Source organism: Podarcis muralis, chromosome 15 (genome assembly GCF_964188315.1).
Source record: "Podarcis muralis chromosome 15, rPodMur119.hap1.1, whole genome shotgun sequence".
In the NCBI taxonomy this organism is placed as follows: Eukaryota; Metazoa; Chordata; class Lepidosauria; order Squamata; family Lacertidae; genus Podarcis; species Podarcis muralis.
Genome location: NC_135669.1, coordinates 13,246,488 through 13,271,225, shown reverse-complemented (window position 1 = coordinate 13,271,225; position 24,738 = coordinate 13,246,488). Strand labels below are relative to the sequence as shown.

Here is a 24,738-nt window from a genome sequence, read left to right as displayed (position 1 = left end):
AGAAGCAATGGCAAGAAGCAGGTTCTTTCTGGTCACTGCAATCACATTCCAGACTCAAGAAGCACTTCCCCCTCTATCCTGTTTCTCATCCAACCTGGCTTTGGCTCCCAGCTAACCCTGGATTGTGTCTGCTATGACTGGCAACAACTCTTCAGGGTGCCTCAGGTAGGTCCTCCTTATCATCTGCTACTACCTGATCCTACCACCTGGGACATTCTGCATGCAAAGCACCTTCTCTGCCTCAGAGCTATGGGGTCTCAACTCACAGGGCAGCTTATGCAACGCATCTACTCTCCCCACAATGAGATTTCCCCACTGCCATCCTCTCCCTGTGGCTGTTCTGCTCCATCTTGTTGCATTTGTGATTTAACCCACCATCTCCACCAGACAGACGCAGAGAATGAATTATTAGATAAACTGCCACAGGGTTTTGTGTAAACTGCATACACACTTATCTTCCAAGCGAAGTGGATTCAGATTTTTGCAGCCCTCAACTGGCACACGTACCACCTCCAGCTTTGAATTGCTTGCCACGGTTTGAGAAGGGGGCATTTGCTTCTCCCTCCCACAAACCATTCGAAATTTTTTTAATGTTTGTTCGGTTTTTTATGCTCTCTCCCAACACACACTCCCTATTTACATCTTGAAATCTGCTCTGTTAGGGATGAGGAAATGGCTCACGACTGACACAAGGACCAGCCAATTTATACTGTTGCACAGCCAAGCTCTGAAAAGAAGTTCCTTCAGTCTAGAGCAGGGGTGGGGAACCTGTCGCTTTCCTGATGTTGTCTGACTCTAAAAGAGGATGGAAGAAAAATTCATGGAGGAGAGAGCTATCAAAGGCTACTAGCCACAATGACTGTACTCTGGCTCCATAGGTGAAGGCAGTAATGTTTCTGAAAACCAGTTGCTGAAGACCACAGGAAGAAAGAGTGCTCTTGTGCTTAAATCCTACTTGCAGGTTTTCCACGAGCATCTGTGCTACTATGAGACCAGAATGCTGTACTAGATGGGCCATTGGCTTGATTCAGCAGGATCTTCTTGTGTTCTTGTAATGTCTGACCATTGTCCATGCTACTCCAACAACCTCTGGAGGGTCTCCATTTCCCCACCCCTGTTCTAGAGAAAGATATATTTTCTGCAGAGTCCCTTTAACCAACTTTTAGAACTTTGCACCAAATGGAATGGCATTTGGGTTTTTAAAGGCATGGATGGAAAGCCTCTTCCTAATCTGTTCATATCAGTGTGAGAAGTAACTGCCACTACATCACTTGGAGATCAGTGGTGACTGAGCAGTCTACGAATTGTCAATATAAAATATTAAACTAAATTCTGAATCACTCAGAAGACTATATGGATATAGCAGACTGTGCAAATCAAAGTCTGAGTATATCCCTAGCAGGTGTAGCATCTGGGTCTTCCCAGATAAGAGCTGAAACCCAACAGCCTTCGATGTGTTTATTTATTGCATCAGTCCCATTAAAACAAACAAACCACCAACCGGTCATATTATTTCTTACATATCCGAAAAGGATTGATTGCTTCTTGGGAGAAAGGGCTAAGCTTGCCCCCCACATCCAGATGCCCAGCTCTTCCCCCAGCTCACATGAATCTACCATGTGACCCTTAGGAAGGGGGTCATCACAGCTCCCGTGTTGACTTCTGTCACAGTCTGCAGAGGAATGCTGTCACCCTAGCTACCCACGTCACCTGGTGTCTTTACTTCAGAGGGGTGCCCAGTCGTCCGGTGGTTGACAGCCAAGATGCGGAAGGCATACACAATTGCAGGATCCAGCCCGCCCAGCTTCTGGTCACGGGTGTCGGGGTCAATATCGCTGACCACTGTTTCCCAGCTGCTGGCCAGCTGGTTTTTGGGAGCCTTCTTTGCTTCCCTCATCTGGACCACAAAGCCGGTCAAATTCCCCGAGCCCTGGGTCTGCCACTCCAGTTCCACCTCTGTGCGGTGGCGAGTGTACATCAGCTTGCTGATTGTCACATTGGGCGGGGAGGGGTACTCTGCAAAGGAGGAGAAGAGTATTCAGTCAGTCAGTCAGTCAGTCAGTCTTGGCAAACCTCATACCTGCCATTGCTTGGGAATTCCAAGAAATCAAAAATTCAGTGCAGTTTGGAAAGGTTCAGTTCACCATATTGATTCAAAATGGTATTTAACTGTACCCAACACAGATGAAAACCTGCTCCTTGAGAGCACAACATTTGGCAAAGATAAGAAGAAATAATATGGACAAATAATTACTACACGCAGTAAAAAGGATACAGATCTTCACTTGTAGATTAATAGATTATTGAATGTGTTAACACGAATAGAAGTTCTAAATATTGCAGCTGCTGAATATGGATTATTATTTTGATTGGAATGTAACTGGATTAAATTAGACTTTGGAAGCAGAATTAAAAGAAATCTGTAATTCTAGCATGTGGGGAACCACCAAAATTATACCACTAGAAAATTGATTACGTAATTGATATTTGATTTGGTATTGTGATTTGAAATGGATATAATGAGGCTCATTTTGGATTATTGTAATTAAAAACTTATTAAAAATTATTTTTTAAAAAGAAAGAAAACCTGCTCCTTGATCATGGAAAATTTGGTTACTATATCTTAAAAGATGTCCAAATGTATGCAGTTTGGAACGATTCTGTCCGCCATCTTGATTCAAAATGGTGTCCAGCTGCATCTAAACAGAGAAAAACCTGCTCCTTGATCTCAAAAACTATAATGCAAAATTTGCTTACCAGGTACATAAAAGGTAAAGGTAAAGCACCCCTGACAGTTAAGACCAGTCATGAACAACTCTGGGGTTGCGGTGCTCATCTCGCTTTACTGGCCAAAGGAGCTGACGTTTGTCAACAGACAGTTTTTCTGGGTCATGTGGCCAGCATGACTAAGCCGCTTCTGGTGAAACCAGAGCAGCACACGAAAACGCAGTTTACCTTCCCGCCAGAGCGGGAATGTCTACTTGCATTTTGATGTGCTTTCGAACTGCTAGGTTGGCAGGAGATGGGACTGAGCAATGGGAGCTCACCCCGTCGCAGAGATTCGAACCGCCAACCTTCCGATCGGCAAGCCCAAGGCTCAGTAGTTTAGACCACAGCGCCACCCACGTCCCACCAGATACATAGTTTTCCAAAATGCACAGCAGATACATCCTGCCTTTACACCAAGGAGTTTATGATAGCATGCATAAGAATCTTCTTGGGAAGTTTACAAACAGGACACAACATCAATAGCCCCACCACCACAGCTCCTGCTGTTGCTGTACAGAAACTTTCACTCGGAGACACAATGCTGTCCCCTGGATCTGGAGGTTGCATATAGCCATGGATAAACACTTTGTCTACAAATCAATTATTCGCTGTGCTGTTGCATCAACACAATTAAGAGCAGTCAATGTGTTGTGGGACTCATTGCGATCTCATCCCCCCATCTCCATGCATTGAATCTACAGTACCCAGCTTTAGAGCATCAAGCAGAGAAATCCAAACGATAGGAAGCCAGCGTAATTTACAGTAGGAGAAATTATGGCCGTGAAATTTACCCCTATTTGAAGCTGGCTAAAGCCTGGCAGAGGGAGCCAAGCTTTTAAAACAGAGTTAAACTTACACCACACTTTTTCCCAGCATCAATTCTGGGTTACTCAGTCGTGTGACATGTGAATGGAGTTTGGAATAGAAGATTTGGAGATACGCTTCAGAGGTCCAGACTTCGGGGAGCCCGGAAAAATTAATAATAACAATTTGGACTATAATTGGTCATTTTTAAATTTTAGTTTTTTATTTTTAATTGGATTATGATTCGGATATGCTGATTGGCTGTTTTTATTGGAAAATCAATAAAAATGATTTTTAAAAAAAGAAAGAATGGAGTTTGGAATAGGGGCAAGTCTCCCCCAGCCCCACCCTACCTCTGACGCTCCCCTGGAACACCCCTTTTTCAGAACTTACCCCAGCTGAGCCCTGGCTGAGCCAGGATGGATGATTTATGTCAACACATCTGAGCTGGGATGAGCGACTTCAACTGGTGCAACTGGCTCAGCCGCAGATCAACGTATTCCAAACTCCACACATCCCAGCAGATCTTGGGTTTGGACTGCAGGCTAAATGCAACCTTAGCATTTTCACTTTACCTTCCCGCATCTGCTTACTTTTAACCAGCAGGTTGATGCTGGCAGAGGTGTTGCCCACAGCATTCATGGCAGCGCAGCGATAGGTACCGCTGTCTTTCATCCACTCTGTGTCCCGGAGGGTCAAGTTAAGCCAGGCGTTCTCCTGCTGCAGCCGGTATTTCCTAGCATCTGTTCTGATGACCTGATTCTTGTTGTTGTACCAAAAGACTTCCGATCCCAGGTAGGCGCCTTCAAGCAAACAGGCCAGCTCAACCTCATTGCCTTCAAACAGCGACACTTTGGATCTGTCTACCACAAGCTTAGGAGGTTCTATGAAGAAGAAGAAAAGAAGGAAGGAAGAGCCTGAGAAAAGTCGGCAATAAAGGTGCCCCTTCGCCCCCCCCCTTTTAACAATTGTGTGCCAGGCAGGAATTTGATAGGGAAAGCTTTTGCCATCTTGAAGGTGCTGAGGAACCAGTGACTTTCCATCTGTTGGCCAGTAGTCAGGGATGATTGGAGCTGTAGTCTAGAAACATCTGGAGGGCCATAGCATGTTTATCAATGCTGCAGAAGAATGAACTGCACTTGTTGATTTTCTTTTTTCATATAAATATTTTTTATTGAGTTTTACACAAGTTTCAATTAAAACATAGCATTCACCTTCACATACAGTGGTGCCTCTCAAGACGAAATTAATCCGTTCCGCGAGTCTCTTCGTCTTGCGGTTTTTTCGTCTTGCGAAGCACGGCTATTAGCAGCTTAGCGGCTTAGCAGCTATTAGCAGCTTAGCGGCCTAGCGGCTATTAACGGCTTAGCGGCTTAGCGGCTATTAACGTCTTAGCGGCTTAGCAGCTTTAAGAAAAAGGAAACAAATTCGCAAGAACTCGCAACACGTTTCGTCTTGCGAAGCAAGCCCATAGGGAAATTCGTCTTGCGGAACAAATCAAAAAACGGAAAACCCTTTCGTCTAGCGAGTTTTTCGTCTTGCGAGGCATTCGTCTTGCGGGGCACCACTGTATAGGTTTCTCCAAATCCTTTGACTTCTCACCACCCTTCTCCAGTTTTCATTATCAATTCTTTTTTCATTCAGCTTGTCCATTTTTTCCTAATTTGTTAGTAGTACTATTAACCTTTTCCTTTGTGTCTTTTATATCACAAGTATTACTCTAATCCTGCCAAAGTTTTTAATTGTTTACAGTGTTCTCTTAAATAGGTTGTAAATTTTCCCCAGTCTTACTTAAACTTCTTCTCATCCTGGTCTCTGAGTCTCCTGGTTAATTTGTTGATTTTCTGCCTGTTGCTCAATGGAAGAGAGTCCAAAAATAAGGGCCCATTCTAGCAGGCACAGTCACACCAGGAAGTATACCTGAGGCAGTCCCCAAGCACTGTCACTTGCAATGTTCACAGTCACACTGGTGGACATAATTTCTCTCCTGTTCATGGCGTACAGCTGATGAAAACCCCAAATTATGGGATTACTGTGCTTGATTGGCTGGCAAACTCGCCTGACCTGAACCCCATAGAGAATCTATGGGGCATTGCCAAGAGAAAGATGAGAGACATGAGACCGAGCAATGCAGAAGAGCTGATGGCTGCTATTGAAGCTTCCTGGTCTTCCATTAACACCTCAGCAGTGCCACAGGCTGATAGCATCCATGCCACGCTGCATTGAGGCAGTAATTGATGCAAAAGGGGCCCAAACCAAGTACTGAGTACATGTGCATGCTTCTACTTCTCAGAGGTCCAATATTGCTCTATTTGCAGTCCTTGTTTTGCTGATTTCATTTAATATTCTAATTTTCTGAGATTAACAATTTGGGGTTTTCATCAGCTGTATGCCATGATCATCACAATTATAACAAATAAAGGCTTTACATATCTCGCTTTGAATGTCATGAGTCTATCCCATATATTAGTTTCACCTTTTAAGTTTAATTACTGAAATAAATGAACTTTCCCACTATATTCTAGTTTTTCAAGTTTCACGTGTACTATGCCCCTGAGCTATGGCCCCATCCCAAAGGTACTGTTCTCATCTGCTTACCCAAACGGACCCGGCACTCAGTAGCTCTTGTGAGAAGTGGGTGGGCTGCCACGCAGGTGAATTCCTTTCCCCCCAGGGTGGCGTTTGATTTCATGACAAAGATGTTGTGGGATTGTTTCAGTCCTCCGAGCACATGGTCCTTCCAGTCTCTCCACCACAGAGTCACCCGGGGTTCTCCGCCTGCCCAGTCGCAGGTCAGCATGAGGAATTCGTTCTGCTTCGTTGCTACGGCGGTGCAGATCGGGTTCCCACCAGGGACCACTATGGCACAAACAGGACAATTGAGAGGCAGATTTCTAGCCTTAACAACTCACCAAGGCTCACGGCCTTCGGGAGGGAGAATTCTGTCCAATCCTCCTGTTTCAAGGCAAACTGACCTAAGTTGCAGTATGCACAGACTTAATGCACTGATCGGAACACAGTTAATGATCAAACGATGCACTTCCACAGCTCTTGTGATGCGTGCAAAGATGTGTATATATTTTTTTTAAAAAAAATTATTTATTGAAATTAAACCTTTTAAACAGCAAAATCAGGGATTCTAACAGATCATATTCAATAAATAAATACATCTGTATACGAATACTAATAGCATTATTTGAAAAGTTGGAAGCATCGTAAGTTTGAACACTCATTAAATTTGTTATTCTAAATATTACAAAAATACCCATCTTTCCACAAACTGGTTAGGTTGATTGATGCATTTTTTTAAAATATAATAAGTAAACTCATTGTTAAAAGGTAAAGGGACCCCTGACCGTTGGGTCCAGTCGCGGACGACTCTGGGGTTGTGGCACTCATCTCGCTTTACTGGTCAAGGGAGCCGGCGTACAGCTTCCAGGTCATGTGGCCAGCATGACTAAGCCACTTCTGGTGAACCAGAGCAACACACAGAAACACCGTTTACCTTTCCGCCGGAGCGGTACCTATTTATCTACTTGCACTTTGATGTGCTTTCGAACTGCTAGGTTGGCAGGAGCAGGGCCCGAGCAACGGGAGCTCAGCCCATCGCGGGGATTCGAACCGCCAACCTAGGCTCTGTGGTTTAAGCCACAGCGTCAGATAGTTGTTTATTTCCTTGGCATCTGATGGGATGGCATTCCACAGGGTGGGTGCCACTACCAAGAAGGCCCTTTGCTTGGTTCCCTGTAAACCCACTTCTCCCAGTGAGGGAACTGCCAGAAGGCCCTCAGAGCTGGACCTCAGTGTCCGGGCTGGACAATGAGGGTGGAGACGCTCCTCCAGGTATACTGGGCCCAAGCCATTTAGGGCTTTAAAGGTCAGCACCAACACTTTGAATTGTCCTCGGAACCGTGTTTCAAATGTGCTTTAAATGCCTGGTGTAAATTACATGCCACATGTTCCCAAGTTTTTCACTGGAACAATGAGAGCTGGGGACTTAAGAACAAAAACCAAAGCCAGAGAGCCTCATGTACTAAGGGCCCTTAAATTAGGATAGGGCTCACTCATTCCCCAGCGTGATTTGTTGTTAACCCAGACCAAAATGGCATGGGGAAGTTTAAGTGCCAATCGCGCTGCACGTAGAGAGCTCTCTATACAAACTGATATCTCCCCATGATCCAATCACAGCACTTCAGTGCAAGGTGAGGCTGCGTATGAGCCTCAACATCCAGATTACACAACTTTTAGAAGACATCTGAAGGCAGCCCTTTATCAGGAGGTTTTTAATGCTTGATGTTTTTATTAAGTTTTTACATATGCTGTAAGCTGCCCAGAGTGACTGGGGAAACCCAGCCAGATGGGCGGGGTATAATCATAATCATAGGGTTTTAAAGGTCAGCACCAACACTTTGAATTGTGCTCGGAAACGTACTGGGAGCCAATGTAGGTCTTTCAAGACTGGTGTTATGTGGTCTCGGCAGCCACTCCCAGTCACCAGTCTAGCTGCCGGCCTCAGTCCAGTATATCTGAAGGAGTGTCTCCACCCCCATCGTTCTACCCGGACACTGAGGTCCAGTGCCGAGGGCCTTCTGGCAGTTCCCTCACTGCGAGAAGCCAAGTTACAGGGAACCAGGCAGAGGGCCTTCTTGGTAGTGGTGCCTGCCCTGTGGAATGCCCTCCCAGCAGATGTCAAGGCAATAAGCAACTGCCGTATTTTTTGCACCATAACACTCACTTTTTTCCTCCTAGAAAGTAAGGGGAAATGTCTGTGCGTGTTATGGAGGAAATGCCTACGGGTGGCATGCCTACGGATTTTCCTCCTCTAAAAACTACATGCGTGTTATGGTCGGGTGCGTGTTATAGAGCGAAAAATACGGTATTTTACTTTTAAAAGACAACTGAAGGCAGCCCTGTTTAGGGAAGCTTTTAATGTTTGATGCATTATAGTATTTTAATATTTTGTTGGAAGCCGCCCAGAGTGGCTATGGAAGCCCAGCCAGATGGGCGGGGTATAAATAATAAATTATAATAATTATAATTATAATTAATGGACAATGTTTCACTGGGAGGAGAAGGAGGGTCACTACTCACACACAGTGGTTCTGCAGATGGTCTCGTCTCTGAGCGCTGGGTGAGAAGCCAGGCAAATGTAGGAGGTCCCGTTGCGAACGTCTTTGCCGTGATGGATTTGGGTGGCATTGGAGTAGGTCGCTGTGCTGTTTCCTCCCCACCGGGATTTCACCCACCGCAGCCGCACCGGGGGGAACCCTCCCTGCCACGAACAGCGCAGGGCAAGGTCTTGGAAATTGGTGGCTGGCAGCGGAGTGCAGCTGGGCTTCCCCTTGGGCAGATCTGTGCGTAGGGGGGCAAACATGGTATCAACAGCAACGAGGAGTTCCTGGCACCCAGCACATCCCTGTTGCCTGGGGCCCAATGGGTGGCGAGAGGCGAGAACTGGCATGCCTATCTATGGCTCTTGCAACATGGATACACACAGTCGTTCAAGTTACAGCCATCCTGCTCAACCGTCCCAATATAAGCGGGACATCCCTGAATTACAGAAGCCATCCTGGCTTCTGGTGGGATCCTGGAATGTCCTGTTCTTCGGTTTGGCACTCTGGCACAAGTCAGCTGGTTCACACCAGAGCACGGGACCAAAAGATGCTCTATTTTTGGTCTCACACTCTTGTGCAAGTCAGAGAGCTTGGGACCAAAAAGCAAACAAGCGTCTCCATTTGGATCAGCAGAATGTTGGAGTGTGTCAAATGAATATTGTAGGCGATTCCCTTTGGCATCTCAAATGCACCTGTGAAGGTGATTCCCTTTGACATCTCCACAGGCTTCACCCACAGTGGCTGGGCTTGTGGCATTACAGTTCCTAGAGCTCCTTGGGAAGAGGGATTGGTTGTTATACCACACTGACAATTGTAGCTCTGTGAGGAGAATAGGGGTCTCCTAGCAGCTCTCAGCACTCTTAACAAACCACAGTCCCCAGGAATCTTGGTGGCAAGTCACGGCTGTTTAAGGCGGTATGATGCTCTGGTCCCTACCAAAGAAGAATGGCAGGCTAAATGGATGGACTACGCTGAGATGGCAAAAATGACCACGGAAATCAGAAATCAGGAAGAGCAAAATTTTAATAAAGAATGAGGGAAATTTATATTGTACTTGGAAGAACACTGTGTAAACAACTGAACTCTTTAACAGGACTTAAATAACACTTGACTTTGGACATACAGTCATACCTCATGTTACATTTCCTTCAGGTTGAGCGTTTTCAGGTTGTGTCCCACGGCGACCTGGAAGTACCAGAACGGGTTACTTCCGGGTTTCGCCGCTCACACATGTGCAGACACGCAAAATGACGTCACGCGCATGCACAGAAGTGGCAAATCACAACCCACATGTGCGCAGATGCACAGGCGCGGGTTGAGTTCTTTTCAGGATGCGAACGGGCCTCCGGAACAGATCCTGTTCGCAACCAGAGGTACCACTGTAATGGATAATTAATCAACTGGATGACTTAAAAAAATGCAGTAGAAAAGGATAAATGTGGAACCCACGGAAGGGTGGAGGGAAGTCTATAGATTCGAATGAATCTTGTATTTGTTTTGATTTAGATGTGAGTTTGAATGTAAACATTAATTGGAAAAACCAACTAAAAATTAATATAAAAAAGTGGTATGGCACCGCTTTAAATGTATTATTGTGCAGATGGTGTCTGACTGTGGCAAGATAGGGTTGGAAACCCATAGTGGGGTAGGGTGGAAGAGAGAATCCTGGAGATGGCACGGATTGAACAGAAGCACATTACGCTGCAATGTTTTGTTGCAGGATGCACTTGTTGCGGCTTCATTTCTATCACTTCTCTCTCTCTCTCTCTCTGTGTGTGTGTGTGTGTGTGTGTTTAAAAAATAATGTCCACAAGCTTAGAGCAAATAAGTGCTGATGCCAAGGTGGCTGCCAATGTACTCATTAAAAGCCAACGCACCTGTGCAGCAGAGCTGCATGACTCTTTCATAAACTGCCCATCATCTGAGGATGCAGGTGGGGAATCTCCTGTCTGGTTCCCACATGAAAACAACATATTGCCTGTAGGCCAGCCATGAACTCAGACAGGGTTGTTTTCTGTGTGAAAAGAGAGAGGGGGAAATCCCCAGCCCCAACCTACAGTTCTAGGTGGTACAGTACAGGAAGACTGGTAAAATGCTATTGCTACACATGTAAAGAGGCACCACAATAACTTACTAGGGATGGAAGATCATGCAATTTGGTCTCTGGTTTAAGGGCAAGGTTTAAGAATTCCTAGGTGGATTCTAAGGCCATGTCCAAATTACAGTTGTGCCTCGGAAGTTGAACGGAATCCGTTCCGGAAGTCCATTCGACTTTCAAAACATTCAGAAACCAAGGCATGGCTTCTGATTGGCTGCAGGAAGTTCCTGCAGCCAATCGGAAGCCACAGAAGCAGAAGCAGCCGTTTGGATTCCAAAGAACATTTGCAAACCGGAACAATCACTTCTGGGTTTGCGGCGTTCAGGAGCCAAAACGTTCGACTCACAAGGCGTTTGACTTGTGAGGTACAACTGTACTGTCTCGTTCTATTTCTTATTTTGGATTGAAGCTGGTTTGTGGGAAATGCATCAAAATGCTGTGTTTCACTTTTAAAAAACAACAGGATAGATAGATAGCGGCTTGATGTGGATTGTGGTAAATGTTGCGTGCACACGACTTCCCAAACCAGCAGTGAGAGTGCACTGGTTGCAGAGTAAATGAGCACCTCTTCCAATGTTGCATCAGACATTAAGCAACAAAGAAGAACCCCTTTCAGCCCACTTGAAAAAGTCTCCTTGGCTACTTACTGCTGCTGTTAGCTGCATAGATAATAACAACAACATCAAACAAAGCAATCCTCCCTTTTTAGTCCTAATAAAATGCCAACCCCATTCGCTCCACACTAGTTCCTTCCAAATAAATGCAGATGGAAATAAATCTTTGCTCTCTTTCGTTCCTTTTTCGCAACAACAACAAAAAAAGCCAAATTAGAAGCGTCTGACCAGAAAGAACAAAATTAAGTTTGTCTTGGCTCATATGCAGAAGAACCCAGTTAAGATACTGTAGCTAAAGAGTAAGACATCAGCACCCTTCTGCTGTCCATTGATTTGTTTTTCAAAAAAAAAAAAGGAAAGTCGTGAGTGACAGCGTTCTTTGTTCTGTGACAGGTGACATTCTGCTTTGCTTTCTCTATCGTTTAGGTTCATCAAAAGATGGAATCATCTCTAGAAGAGGCACCCATGGCCTTCATTTCCTACTGATGCTCTACATGCCAATTAATCTCTCCTCCTCCCCCCGTCTCCTCTTTAGCCATGGCAATATTTGGAAAGGTAGAAGGAAATAAAAACCAGAAGACAGAGGGAAGGAAGGAGCAGCAGAACATGCCAGAGCCTCATGCCCAAACCAGACAAGAAGGGATTACTTACAGTAGACTGTTAAGATAATGGCGGTCTGGGTACGTGTATTCAGGTGCATGTTCTGAGCGAGGCAAGTATAGATTCCTGTTTGGGTCCTTGAGATCCTGGTGATCACATACTTCTGACCAGAGTAGACTTGGGAGCTATTGTAGAACCAAATATAGTGGCTGGGTGGATTAGACGATGCCAGGCATGTCAGGATCACCTCTTCTTGCTCATTGGCTGAGAAGCCATGTTGGTTTACAGCAAACGGCTCCACACTGATCACTGGTTCATCAGGCCCATCTACGGAAGAGACCATGAGGTTAGTTAGAGGGGCACCTGCTGCGGAGAAAGGGCTAGAGATGAACTTTAGAAGCCAGTATATTTAGCCATCATTATGACAGTCAGATAGGGACACGGGTGGCGCTGTGGTCTAAACCACAGCGCCTAGGGCTTGCTGATGGGAAGGTCAGCAGTTCGAATCCCCACGACGGGGTGAGCTCCCGTTGTTTGGTCCCAGCTCCTGCCCACCCTGCAGTTCAAAAGGACGTCAAAGTGCAAGTAGATAAATACCATATTTTTTTCACTCTATAAGATGCACCCGACCATAAGAAGCACCTAGTTTTTAGAGGAAGAAAACAAGAAACAAGAAAGCAACACAAAGCCTCTTGAGCGAAGAGGCAGGAGCGCTCCAGCTGTGCTCAAGAGGCTTTGCGTGGCTATCGCTGAAACCAGAAGAGCAAGAGGGATCAGTGCACACTGATCCCTCTTGCTCTTCTGGCTTCAGCGATAGCTGCGCAGCCTGCATTCTCTCCATAAGGCGCACACACATTTCCCCTTACTTTTTAGGAGGGGAAAAGTGTGTCTTATAGAGCAAAAAATACAGTAGGTACCACTCCGGCAGGAAGGTAAATGGCATTTCCGTGAGCTGCTCTGGTTTGCCAGAAGCGGCTTAGTCTAAGGTTACCAGACATCCCCGTTTCCCAGGGACAGTCCCCAGATTTACAAATCAGTCCCCACACAAAATCCATTGAAGTTGAAAAGTGTCCCTGGATTCATTGAAAAAAATCTGGTAACCTTAGCTTAGTCATGCTGGCCACATGACCCGGAAGCTGTCTGCAGACAAACGCTGGCTCCCTCGGCCTATAGAGCAAGATGAGTGCGCAACCCCAGAGTTGTCCGCGACTGGACCCAACGGTCAGGGGTACCTTTACCTTTATGACAGTCAGAGCAGATCTACAGTATTTACTTGCAGCAATGTTAAACTGGTATCATTGTCAGGGCTTCCACCCAGTGCAAACAGGAGCTGAGCAGGAAAAGCAGTTTCTCTTACAGGGTGTATATTTTGAGGAAATATTTGACGTGACCTTTCACATTGCCAAGTTGGCAACCACTGTCTTGGGAGATTTAGGTGTATTTAGATGTATCCCTTCTCTCTTTCCCTGATCAAAATTTTCCCCAAAATTTTCCCATTTTTCTTCACAGGTTTTTTCTTCATGGGGAAAACAGCAATTTTTAGATCAAGGAACAGCAGGGATTGGGAGAAGTCCTCTGCATCTGCACTAAAAAATGTCCAAGGCAGCTAACAATAAAACTCAATACATAATAAATAAGTAGTTTCACAATACTACCCATTCTGAGAGTCTGAAGCTGCTACCAAGTTAAAATTAGAACATTGAGAGATTTGACTCAGAGAGAAATGAGATGAAGAAAGCACAGAGATGACCTTTTACCAAAACAGTTGTTGGAGATGCAACCTAGACACCCTGGCATTGGTAAGCTAATTCATAGATATATTCATAGATATATTGTGATAAACACACACACACACACACACACACACACACACAACCTTTTCCCTGATTCAATCCACAGGTTATAGAGCTGAAACTTGAGAGTGAATAAGAGAGCGAGAGAAAACAAACAAACACTGTTTACAATCCAATATTCATTCATCTGTAAACTTAGTTCTAGAACACCCTACATTAAAATTATCTTCAATATGAGTATAAATGGGATCATCATAAGTGCCATTTAATTAATGAATTAACCCATATGACAGCAGAGGAAACGCTTTAAATAATTCTGACGCTCTCGTTTCATGCACTTAATTGTTCAATTCTTTGTTAGCTTTCCTTTAAAAGGTAGCATTTCTATTAATTTTCTTGTTGTTGCAAGGTATCAAATGTTATTAAACCACTCTCATTCTGTTGGGATAGCTGAATCTCTTGAAGAATTTGAATTGCACGGTTTTGCATTGCAGTCTCCCTTTGAAGTCCCTTTGTCCAAGACTGTCCGTTTTGAGATCGGTTACACCATTAATGGCATAATTATCACTGTCTGCATTTCATTTTCCGCTGATCTCACTGTGTACAATCCCCAACCATCTCTTTCTATAGACCAGAAACTCAAGATGACACCATAGGCTCCTCCAGGCTGCTGTTTTTTTTATTGTGCATGTATTCTGCAACATGTCACAACCACAGTGAATTAGCAATGGATTCATTCCGCTTAAGGTTGTTCTGTGATGCTTCCCCGATGCTGCCACATTATTGCTGTCCAGAGGGGCTACAGTGCAACCAAAGCAGGGGGACAAAAATAAACCAGATATTTTGCATTATATATAAAAAAAGTTACAGGGTTTCAGCAGAATGTTACAGGTTATGCACTGATTGGAAATGAAGCTGTGTGACTGCCCAGAGCCTCTGCGGGTGCAAACCGTATTGAAAGCGTGTGACCATCCCAGTAGCATCAGTAGCACAAATAATCATGAATGCACAATAAAAAGGATGTCGGGAATGGCCCTCCATGCATCCGATGAAGTGAATGAAAGCTTATGCCATAATAAACATGTTTTTAAGTCGCAAGACTCTGTTGATTTACTGTATTTTTCGCTCCATAAGAGGCACTTTTTTCCTCCTGAAAATCAAGGGGAAATGTCTGTGCGTCTTATGGAGCGAATGCGTGGTCCCTGGAGCCAAATTGCCCAGGGGTGAAAAGCAGATCCTGCTTTTTTTTTTTTCTTAAGAAAGAGAGAAGGGGGTGTTGAAACGCAGCCGCTGAGCAGCTGATCGGCAAGGGATTGGGAGGGAAATAAGGCTGTGGGTAAAGGAGGCTGCTGGGGGAGGGGGGGAGGTAAATACAGTGAACTTGCAAGGAGAGGAGACAGGAATACTAAAACAAGCACTGAAGAGAGAAATTAGAAGAAAAGGAGGAGCAAAAAACTGCTTCAGCTGAGGAAAAGACACTAAGGCAAATAATAGGGAAGGGGGTGTTGAAACGAAGATGCTGAGCAGTTGATCGGCAAGCGATCAGGAGGGAGATAAGGGACGCTAGCAATAAAGGAGGCTGCCTGGGAGCGGGGAGGTAAAAGCCAGTGGATCCTCAGGGTTTTTGCATTGGGTCACCCCAAATTCACCATCAGATCACATAGCATGTCCATGGCTACAGCCTGCACCAAAAGAAATTCACACATCCACTGTTTCATGGGGCCGCAATGGCACAAAAACGTGGTTACAAAGCATGGATCCACATGGATTCTCAGGATTTTTGCATTGGGCTACCCCAAAATCGGACGCAGGTGGCGCTGTGGGTAAAACCTCAGTGCCTAGGACTTGCCGATCTTATGGTCGGCGGTTCGAATCCCCGCGGTGGGGTGAGCTCCCGTCTTTTGGTCCCAGCTCCTGCCCACCTAGCAGTTCGAAAGCACCCCTAAGTGCAAGTAGATAAATAGGTACCGCTTTATAGCGGGAAGGTAAACGGCGTTTCCGTGTGCTGCGCTGGTGCTGGCTCACCAGAGCAGCTTCGTCACGCTGGCCACGTGACCCGGAAGTGTCTTCAGACAGCGCTGGCTCCCGGCCTCTTAAGTGAGATGAGCGCACAACCCTAGAGTCGGACACGACTGGCCCGTACGGGCAGGGGTACCTTTACCTTTACCCCAAACTCACCATCAAATCACATATCATGTCTGTGGCCACAGCATGAACTACAAAAATCATACATCCACTGTTTCATTCAGAATATTTTTTTTTCTTGTTTTCCTCCTCTAAAAACTAGGTGCATCTTATGGTCAGGTGCGTCTTATGGAGCGAAAAATACGGTATTTTTTAGCACCTTTCCAGCACTGAGGAAAGACAAGAAGAGGAAAGACCAGAACATTTGGCTCCTTTCCCCGATTACTTACAGATAACGTCAAGGTACATCCTGTCGCTGGCTTGGCTATTGACTTCATTTTGGGTGGTGCAGGTGTACCAGCCCATCTGAGTCCGGTTAGACGATGTCAGGTTCAATAGACCTTCCACTGTTTCTGCGACAGATACTGTGCCATCCCGGTTAGTGTAGCGCTGCCATGAATATGTAACAGGAGGCGTCCCCTCCTTCACTGTACATGTCATCACGACAGGCATGCCTTCCACGGGCGTTGAATTGTTCATCTGCAGGAAAGGCTTTGAAACAGGAACTGCAATAGAGCAAACATAGACTTGAGCTCAGCTATGCCCTCACGCTTTCCAGGCACTATGCTCTACCTCCACTCTGCCTCCGAACGCCACTTGTTTGGAAACGCAGGTGGGCAGACTGCTCTTGCACCCACGTACTGCCTGTTGGCTTCCCATAGGCACCACTGTGAGAACAGGAATCTGGGTTAGATGGGTCATTGGCCTGATCCAGTAGACTTTTCTTATGTTCTTATGACAGCAACAGAACATAGATCAAGGATGAGCAAACTTCAGGATAAGAAGAGCAGAAGAGCCCTGCTGGATTGGACCAAAGACTTGTCTAATCCAACCTCGTCTTTCCTCCAATGGCTAGCAAGATGCCTCTGCAAAGGCCAAAATCAAGAAAGAAGGGCAATAGCCACATAACACCTTGGCTCCCAATACATTTCTGAGCACAATGCAAAGTGTCGGTGCTGACCTTTAAAGCCCTAAACAGCCTCGGCCCAGAATACCTGAAGGAGCATCTCCACCCCCATCGTTCAGCCCAGACACTGAGGTCCAGCTCCAAGGACCTTCTGGCGGTTCCCTCTCTGCGAGAAACGAGGTTACAGGGAACCAGGCAGAGGGCCTTATCGGTAGTGGTGCCCTCCCTGTGGAACGCCCTCCCATCAGATGTCAAAGAAATGAACAACTATCTGACATTTAGAAGACATCTGAAAGCAGCCCTGCTTAGGGAAGTTTTTAATGACTGATGTTTTAATATATTTTTAATCTCTTGTTGAAAAGTGCCCAGAGTGGCTGGGGAAACCCAGCCAGATGGGCAGGGTATAAGTAAATAATAATAATAATAATAATAATAATAATAATAATAATAATAATAATAATCTCTTGTGATTGTTTCCCAGCAACTTGTAATTTAAAGGCATGCTCCCTCTGATCTTGGATGGAGTCATTAGCCTTCATAGCTAGTAGACACTGATAAACTTATCATCCATGAATTGATCTAAATTATTATTAGTAGTAGTAGTAGTAGTAATATTTATTGAATTTATATACCGCCCTATACCCTACATATAACGCATTGCAGTAAACTAACCTTGAGGTTACCAGAGCATAGACAACAATAGTTAGTCTATCCCTGTCCAGATAGGGGCGTAGCTGGGCCACCAGCTGAAGGTGATGGAAGGCACCCTGGGCCACTGAGGCCACCTGAGCCCGAGCGACAGCAAAGGATCCAGGAGGACCCTCAAGCTACAAACCTTCTCCTTCAGAGGAAGTGTAACCCCATCAAGAACAGTCAATCTCCCACCCACTTTTAAATCTATTTACATTCTTGGCTGTTGCCACATCTTGTAGAAGTAACTATATCCTGTGAAGTACTTTCACCTACTTCCATTCATTGGATTGCCCCAGGTTCTACTTTTACAAGGGAGAAGGAACTTCTCTATTCCCTTTTGTCATGCACAATGACCCCTCCCTTGCTCGTCTCTTTTTTCTAAACTAAAAAGCTTTGAATATTGTAACTTAGCCTCTGGTCCTGAAGGGAGGATATAGCCATCATAGTGACTATCCTGGGATGAGAGACTGAGAGAAGGGATCCCAATCACCCTCACGTGCGTTTTCTTAGCTGAAAATTGCAATGTGTTTTTCCTTCCCCTTAATTTACAGCTGGTGCTGGGAAACACAAGGCTGACTGCTTTAAGATGAGAAAAGGATTAAATCGTCCCCTGTCGGAAAGCAAACACAAGCCACTCCAATTGAACTGCTGGAGATGAATGGCAGCTACATACTTCTGAGAGATAATCCCCCAGCAACAAGAGGAGTATTTGACAACTTGAGTTTAACCAACCCCACCAGCAGCAAAATACAGGATCATGAAAGCCCAGCTGCATCATTCTGCATACAGAAGAGGACCGGATGTCTGGATGACACGCATGAAACCTGGGATACACGTTCCCCCAATGTGCCTCTTAGAAAGGCCTTCTGACCAGCACACCCGAGGCAGGAATGTTAGCTCTTTTTGCGGAGATCCAATTACTTGGCTGCAACCGTTTTTTATCTCTGGACAAATTTCAAGAGGCCAGAGTGTGCTGGCTGACATTCCTAAGGTGCTTTCAGTAGACAGGATCCTTGACAGCTCTGATCAAGATGAGCCAGGCTGCTGTTTGCGCAGGAACCCCCCAAGCACATCTGTATATTGTTTTCAGTTTTGCCCATTGACCCGAGTCCAGCTGTTGCATTCTGCCAGACTGTCCTGCCTCCAGGATGGGGAGGGGAAAAACATTTGCAAAGGTCCTCAGTGGGGCCCACTTAACCTGGAAAAGGTGAAGACCCAAACCAAAAATTTTCCCACAATCTCTCTGACCTTGGGTTCTCCATGGACGCATCCATGGAAGCATTCACTTCTGCTACAAAATATTTTGCAGCAGAACAAATTCATTCTGGGTTTTCATGCTGATTTTAAAACGCAAGTCAACATAGAAACAAGATGGAAAGGTCTTATGCACATGGGCACATTCGAAAGCGACACAAATTCAAAACAGATTGGGCCAGTCGTCCTTTCTGAAACCCTTTCCTTTCCCCCTGTTTTCCACATTCCTCTCCTTGGGCTCCTTTCCCCCTTGTAGGTTCCCAAACACATTTCAAGATAAACACACATGGAACCCCGAGAGGGGAAATTTTGGGGGTACACAATTTGGTGTTGAGAAGTGACAAGTAATCGAAGAGTTAAAACATCCCTCCCCACTGCTGCTTCTCTGTTCTAAATCTCGCCTTCCCTAAATGAAGAGAAGATGACATTCATGAGGCCTCAGCCAACATGATCAAAGGCTAAGGAGTTGTATAGTTCAGCAGCATTTGCAGAGAAGCGCAGAGGCTCTCAAGGAACAATCCTTCCGCATTTCAGGTGCGCCAAGCTACTTACCCAAAACGATGAGCTCAATATAGAAATAAACGACTTTGATCTCATCTTCTTCGCCATACATTGCCTGGCACAGGAAGCGCCCTTCCGCTGCCGTTTTCAGGTTCTCGATCTCCAGGGTGCTGTTATCCAACGTCACATTCCCCAGAACACCAGAGCCCCTCTCCACTTTGGACTCTACGCCATTGCTGATTGCCACAGCTCTGGGGATGTCCGAGCCCAGCTTGGTGAAACTCCAGAAGACAACCATGGGCGAAGCCGCATCGCCGCATGGCAGAAGCACTGAGCGATCGCGCACCCCTTTGACCACATGTTCCTCATACTTTGTTTCTTTTAAAGGGAGCAGCTGACCTAGAGGAAACAAGCAGCTTAAGTTTTCCAGGAATCCGTTTGCAACTGATATCATCAGGTTTCGCAATGGACACAACTCAAGGGGCGGCAGTACTTATTCCACTAGCATATGGATTTATGCTAGTGCAATAGAATGTTTTCCCTCCTGCAAATCTGTAACTTCCCCCAATCTGCCCCGGGAGGTTCAGAGAACCCCATTACAGATTTAGGAGGCACACAGGGGGACAAGGTGGGGTAAGTTATGTCACTTAGGCATAAATCCTTGTGCTGGTGGAAGGAGCTGCTTAGTGCTACATTGGACAACATATTTTCTATGTCTTCCTCATTCATTTAGTTGAGGATATTAGGAAATGGCATTGTAACACAATGGATTATTTTACCATACCGAACCACGTAGCCCAGAGGACTTTCCCAATAGGGAGGAAGAGGTCAGTTCACATCTAAATGTGAATGTACCTAATTCAGACTTCCCAAAACAATCACCTCTCTTTTTAAATCTGCACTTTTCTGAATTTTGCAATGCAGTTCCGCAGCCAAATAATGCATACAAAAACTTGCAAATTAGGCAAAAGTGTGCATTAAGGTGTATACATTAGTGAGGATAACATACAAGAGTGTGTTTTATTCGGATGTACTGCTTTCCCCAAAAAAATGTATACTTTGGGCAAAATGATATACAGTGGTACCTTGGGCTAAGAACTAAATTCGTTCTGGAGGTCCATTCTTAACCTGAAACTGTTCTTAACCTGAGGTACCACTTTAGCTAATGGGGCCTCCCGCTGCCGCCGTGCCGCTGCTGTGCGATTTCTGTTCTCATCCTGAAGCAAAGTTCTTAACCCGAGGTACTATTTCTGGGTTAGCAGAGTCTGTAACCTGAAGCGTCTGTAACCCGAGGTACCACTGTACAAAAAAATATAAATATCAGGAGGTGAATTAAAATGCTAACTACTTTTTCATGAGGAGTTATTTTTTTTTTATTTAAGCATCCAAACTGGTGAAGAAATGAGGAGAACTGAATTTAAGATTGAAAAAAATGGAAAGAAACAGAAATTAACAGATTTGTCCATCCTAAATTCCAGTTACTTTAGCCCTTTAACAGAAGATAATGAGGCCTGCAATCTTCTGCACACAAAGCACTGAGCTCCCAGTTTATATCCTGCTCCTTCTCAAAAACTGTGGGCAGCTTATACAAATGCACCCTGCAATATTTCATAATTGGAACATGCCAGTGACACTTCTATTTTCATACTAACAATGATTCCCTGAATACTCTCCATCCACCTATTAAACATTGGGCTGCCAGACACCCATCTGCTCTGCAATTTCCCAGTCCGCTGCATTGATTGGATATCAATACATAACTGCACTACAATCTGCTGTCACCAGTTCAAAATTAGCCTCATAACATATCAAATAGCAAGCTATGCTTCTTATGATGTTCCAGAACATCAGCCACATATCTCAGGCAAAGACCTTCATTGGACCCTGTTAACTTGAAATAGGAGGGGTAGTTTTGTTGCCAAGGCCGGCATCAGAGCCCGGCATCCAAGAAGGACCCACTGCTAATGTTTGCTTTGAGGAGCTCTTAATAATTTTATTTAATGACCTGGCACTCCCAGCAGTACCAGCTGGCTGGATTTAGTCAATCTTTCATAAGGTTCTTACAAATAACTGGAACCTCTGTGTCCAAAAGCTATATATGGTGTCAAAGTGTTCTGAATGTGTAGCCTGCCAGGACTGGGGTGACCACATTCTGAAACAGCTGAACTCTCCAAATCATATTTAAAGAGAGTCTCAGGCACAGCACTTTAAAGTAGTCCAGCCTAGGTGGCATATAATATACAACTGGATAGCTATCTATACTTGGTCATGGACCACGGCACTGACAACTATTGCTTGGGAATGAATGAATCTGTCATTTCGGTTCTCTCAGTTTCTCATTTTCCTGTATTAAATTCAGTTCTCCACATTTTTGCTGCAATTTACACTTCATTTCTTCTTTTTCTTTAATCATCATGAAAATTTGCTAGCCTTTTAGTGTGAGTTCCTCCTAATAAACATGTTTTTGTAGGCAATTTTGACAAATATACACATTTTTTTGCAGTGCAATTTCCTTAATCTCATGTAGTTTTGTATGCCATTTTCACTAATCATAGACACATTTTTTCTACACATTACCTGGCTGGAGAACTGCATGGCATACTTTGGAGAAGTGTGAATTTCCAAGGATGGCTGAGGTTTGGCTTGCATGTTGATTCAGAAAGTGTGAATTGGGTAGGCTCACCTTTAAATATGAAGTGAATAAATTTCTCCCCCGCTCCACCAATCCAGAATGTAGCAGGGTTCCTCAAACTTTGGTCTCCAGTTGCTTTTGGACTACAATTTCCATAATCCCTGACCACTGGTCCTGCTACCTAGGGATGATGGGAGTTGTAGTCCAAAACAGTGGGAGATTCAAGTTTGGGAAACCCTGGTATTGACATATACAGTTTTTCTACTGTAGCTGGCCTGGCAAAATTTCTATACAGCTTAGGCCCAGGCTATCTGAAGGAACATATTCTCCAATATGAACCCGCCCATATTTTGAAGGCCCTTTTCTTGGTACCGTCACCCTCAAGGCATACTTGACATGGGAGAGGGCCTTCTCAGTGGCTGCTCCCAGACTTTGGGACTCCCTCCCTAGAGAAGCAAGACTGGCTCCCTCCTTGTTGCCCATCCACTGGCAGGTGAATGTTTTATTCTGAGAGGCCTTGGGGATCCTTGTTTTAATTTCCGTAGGTTGCCTTGAGTCCCAGCCTGGGGCAAAGCTAGGATATGAAGAAGAAGAAGAAGAAGAAGAAGAAGAAGAAGAAGAAGAAGAAGAAGAAGAAGAAGAAGAAGAAGAAGAAGAAGATACTCAGTGCTTCTTTTTTCTAAGAAAAAAAGATGTTGGTACTCACCATGAAGTTGTTACAGTAAGTACCCACACTTTTAACATTTGGGGGTGGAAGGTGGAAGTACTGCGTACTCTTCAGTACGTCCAGATAAAAAGCACCGGTGTTACTTACCATAAGCCACTGTTGGGAGGATGTAGATTATTTTCAGCAGGCTCCTAATTTGTAGGTTCCTTGTCAATCCATAATCCATTGCTCCATGTCACTGCGTGAGGAAGGAACCAGAAGCCAGAGACCCTCCTAGCTCCTTCCGAACTGGCACATCTCTCTAGCCTTCAAGCAAGTGCTCACCACTCTGTCCCCAATTTTTTCGACTTCCTGCTTACTCCACAGACCTTGTTAACCTCCGTGACATAGAAAGCCGGTCTCTCTGGGTCCTCTTTCAGCCTCTCGTCCATCAAAATGCAGCCCTCATCAGTCTCAGGTTACTCCGAATCTCCCCTGATTAATCTTCAATTATTCATTTCTTCTCCTTAATCTCATTTCCTTGATCTATTATGCAGGAGCTTCTTCATATATGATGAGTCAACTTTCTTTGGTTTTAGCATCTTGGCCTCTAGCATGAGATAAAGATCGAGAATATTCGGTTCTCCCTAGGAAAATCTAAGCCATGAGCTTCAAATCTAAAACCATAATCAGGAGTCAAATCTATTTGGTGTTTTCCAAAAGCAGACAAAGCAAGTCTTTCATTTATTGATTTAATGCGTACATATCTTTCCTCCAAGGCACTCAAGGTAGTGTAGTCTATTTTATCCAGTTTCATCCTCTCAGCAACTCTGTGAGGTAGGTTATGCTGACAGATAGCAACTGGCCCAATATCACCCAGTGAGCTTCAGGTCCTAGTCTGGCACTCTAACCCAAGGGTAGCCAACCTGGTGCCCTCCAGATGTTGCTGGACTACAACTCCCATCATCCCTGACTATTGACCATGCTAGCTGGGGGTGATGGGAGCTGAACTCCAACCTCTGCTTTAACTACTATGCCACACCAATTCTCTTTTTGTCTGAGGTAACCCTGAAGTCACACTTAAGGATATTGTATTCAGTAGGGCTTACTGCAGCGAAAGCATTCATAAATTGGAGCTCCGAAGATGTGCTTGACTCTCTCGCCTATTGAAAGCAGTAGGGCTTGAAGGTTTTCCACACTTACCTGCTTATGTCTTAAGTTTACAACTGTAAGAAAACAGACATGGTCAGTCTGTTGGACTGTGCAGTTCAGTATTGTCTATATTGTCAGGGGGGAAACCATGCTGTCGAGGGTTGTAAAGACTGCGGAGAGAATAATTGGGTGCACTCTTCCCACCTTGGATCAAATCTACGCTTCCAGGTGCCAGAAGAAAGCTGCAGAGATAGCACAGGACAGTGCGCACTCCGGAAATGATCTCTTTCAGCTTCTGCCTTCTGGAAGAAGGTACAGGGTTATAAAGACTAGGACTAGCCACCCGAGAAACAGTTTCTATCCAAATGCGATTTTGGTTTTAAATGCAGTGTAAAGAGTATATTGTATTTAAAAATGGGGTATCAGAGTTTTTAGGGGGGCAAACCAGGTTGAGATAGCTGGGATAGCAGGCTTGTTGGTTTTTGAATGTCTTATGTAGATTTTTTTTCAATTTCGCTGTTCTGTATGGGACAATGACAATAAAGATTATCGTATTGTATCGTATTAACCAACAATGTCTCTCCAGGGTTTCAGAAAGGGGCACATTTCCAGCCCTGTCTGTTGATACCAGCGAGTGAACTTGGGACTTTATGCATGCAAAGAAGACGTTCTTCAACTGAGCTGCAGCCCTTCCTGCAAACTATAATGCAAAGTGGATATTGGAGCTGTGTCTGGGTGGCCAATGCCCTGTTAACTCTCCCTATATCTTATAAAGCAGAAACAAAACCTTTATCCAGAACAAAACCCTCAGGAGATAAAGAGCAAATTTGCTGTGAAACAAACAGAGCTAAGAAATTGCAACACAACGCCTTCCTTCAGAACAGAGCAAGGCCCAACTACTCTGTGTGAACACATCAACATCATCATAAAAATACCCTAACTTCTGGCTGTTGCAAAGGAGGAAGATGTTCTTCCTT

General features: G+C 44.9%; 1 protein-coding gene across 1 annotated transcript in view; it reads right to left on the bottom strand.

Moving 5' to 3' along the window:
- VSIG10L2 (V-set and immunoglobulin domain containing 10 like 2) overlaps positions 1 to 23,210 on the bottom strand; it is a 34,165-nt gene extending 10,955 nt beyond the window's left edge. Inside the window, exons 1-8 of the mRNA XM_028708852.2 lie at positions 22,778 to 23,210; positions 19,383 to 19,730; positions 16,207 to 16,482; positions 12,051 to 12,326; positions 8,665 to 8,925; positions 6,172 to 6,432; positions 4,167 to 4,457; positions 1,711 to 2,016 (exon numbers count right to left, since the gene is read on the bottom strand). Of these exons, the coding sequence (XP_028564685.2) occupies positions 1,711 to 2,016; positions 4,167 to 4,457; positions 6,172 to 6,432; positions 8,665 to 8,925; positions 12,051 to 12,326; positions 16,207 to 16,482; positions 19,383 to 19,730; positions 22,778 to 22,856 (2,098 nt within the window). The 5' untranslated portion in view covers positions 22,857 to 23,210. The remainder of the gene's footprint in view (positions 1 to 1,710; positions 2,017 to 4,166; positions 4,458 to 6,171; positions 6,433 to 8,664; positions 8,926 to 12,050; positions 12,327 to 16,206; positions 16,483 to 19,382; positions 19,731 to 22,777) is intronic.
- Positions 23,211 to 24,738: the final 1,528 nt, after the last annotated feature.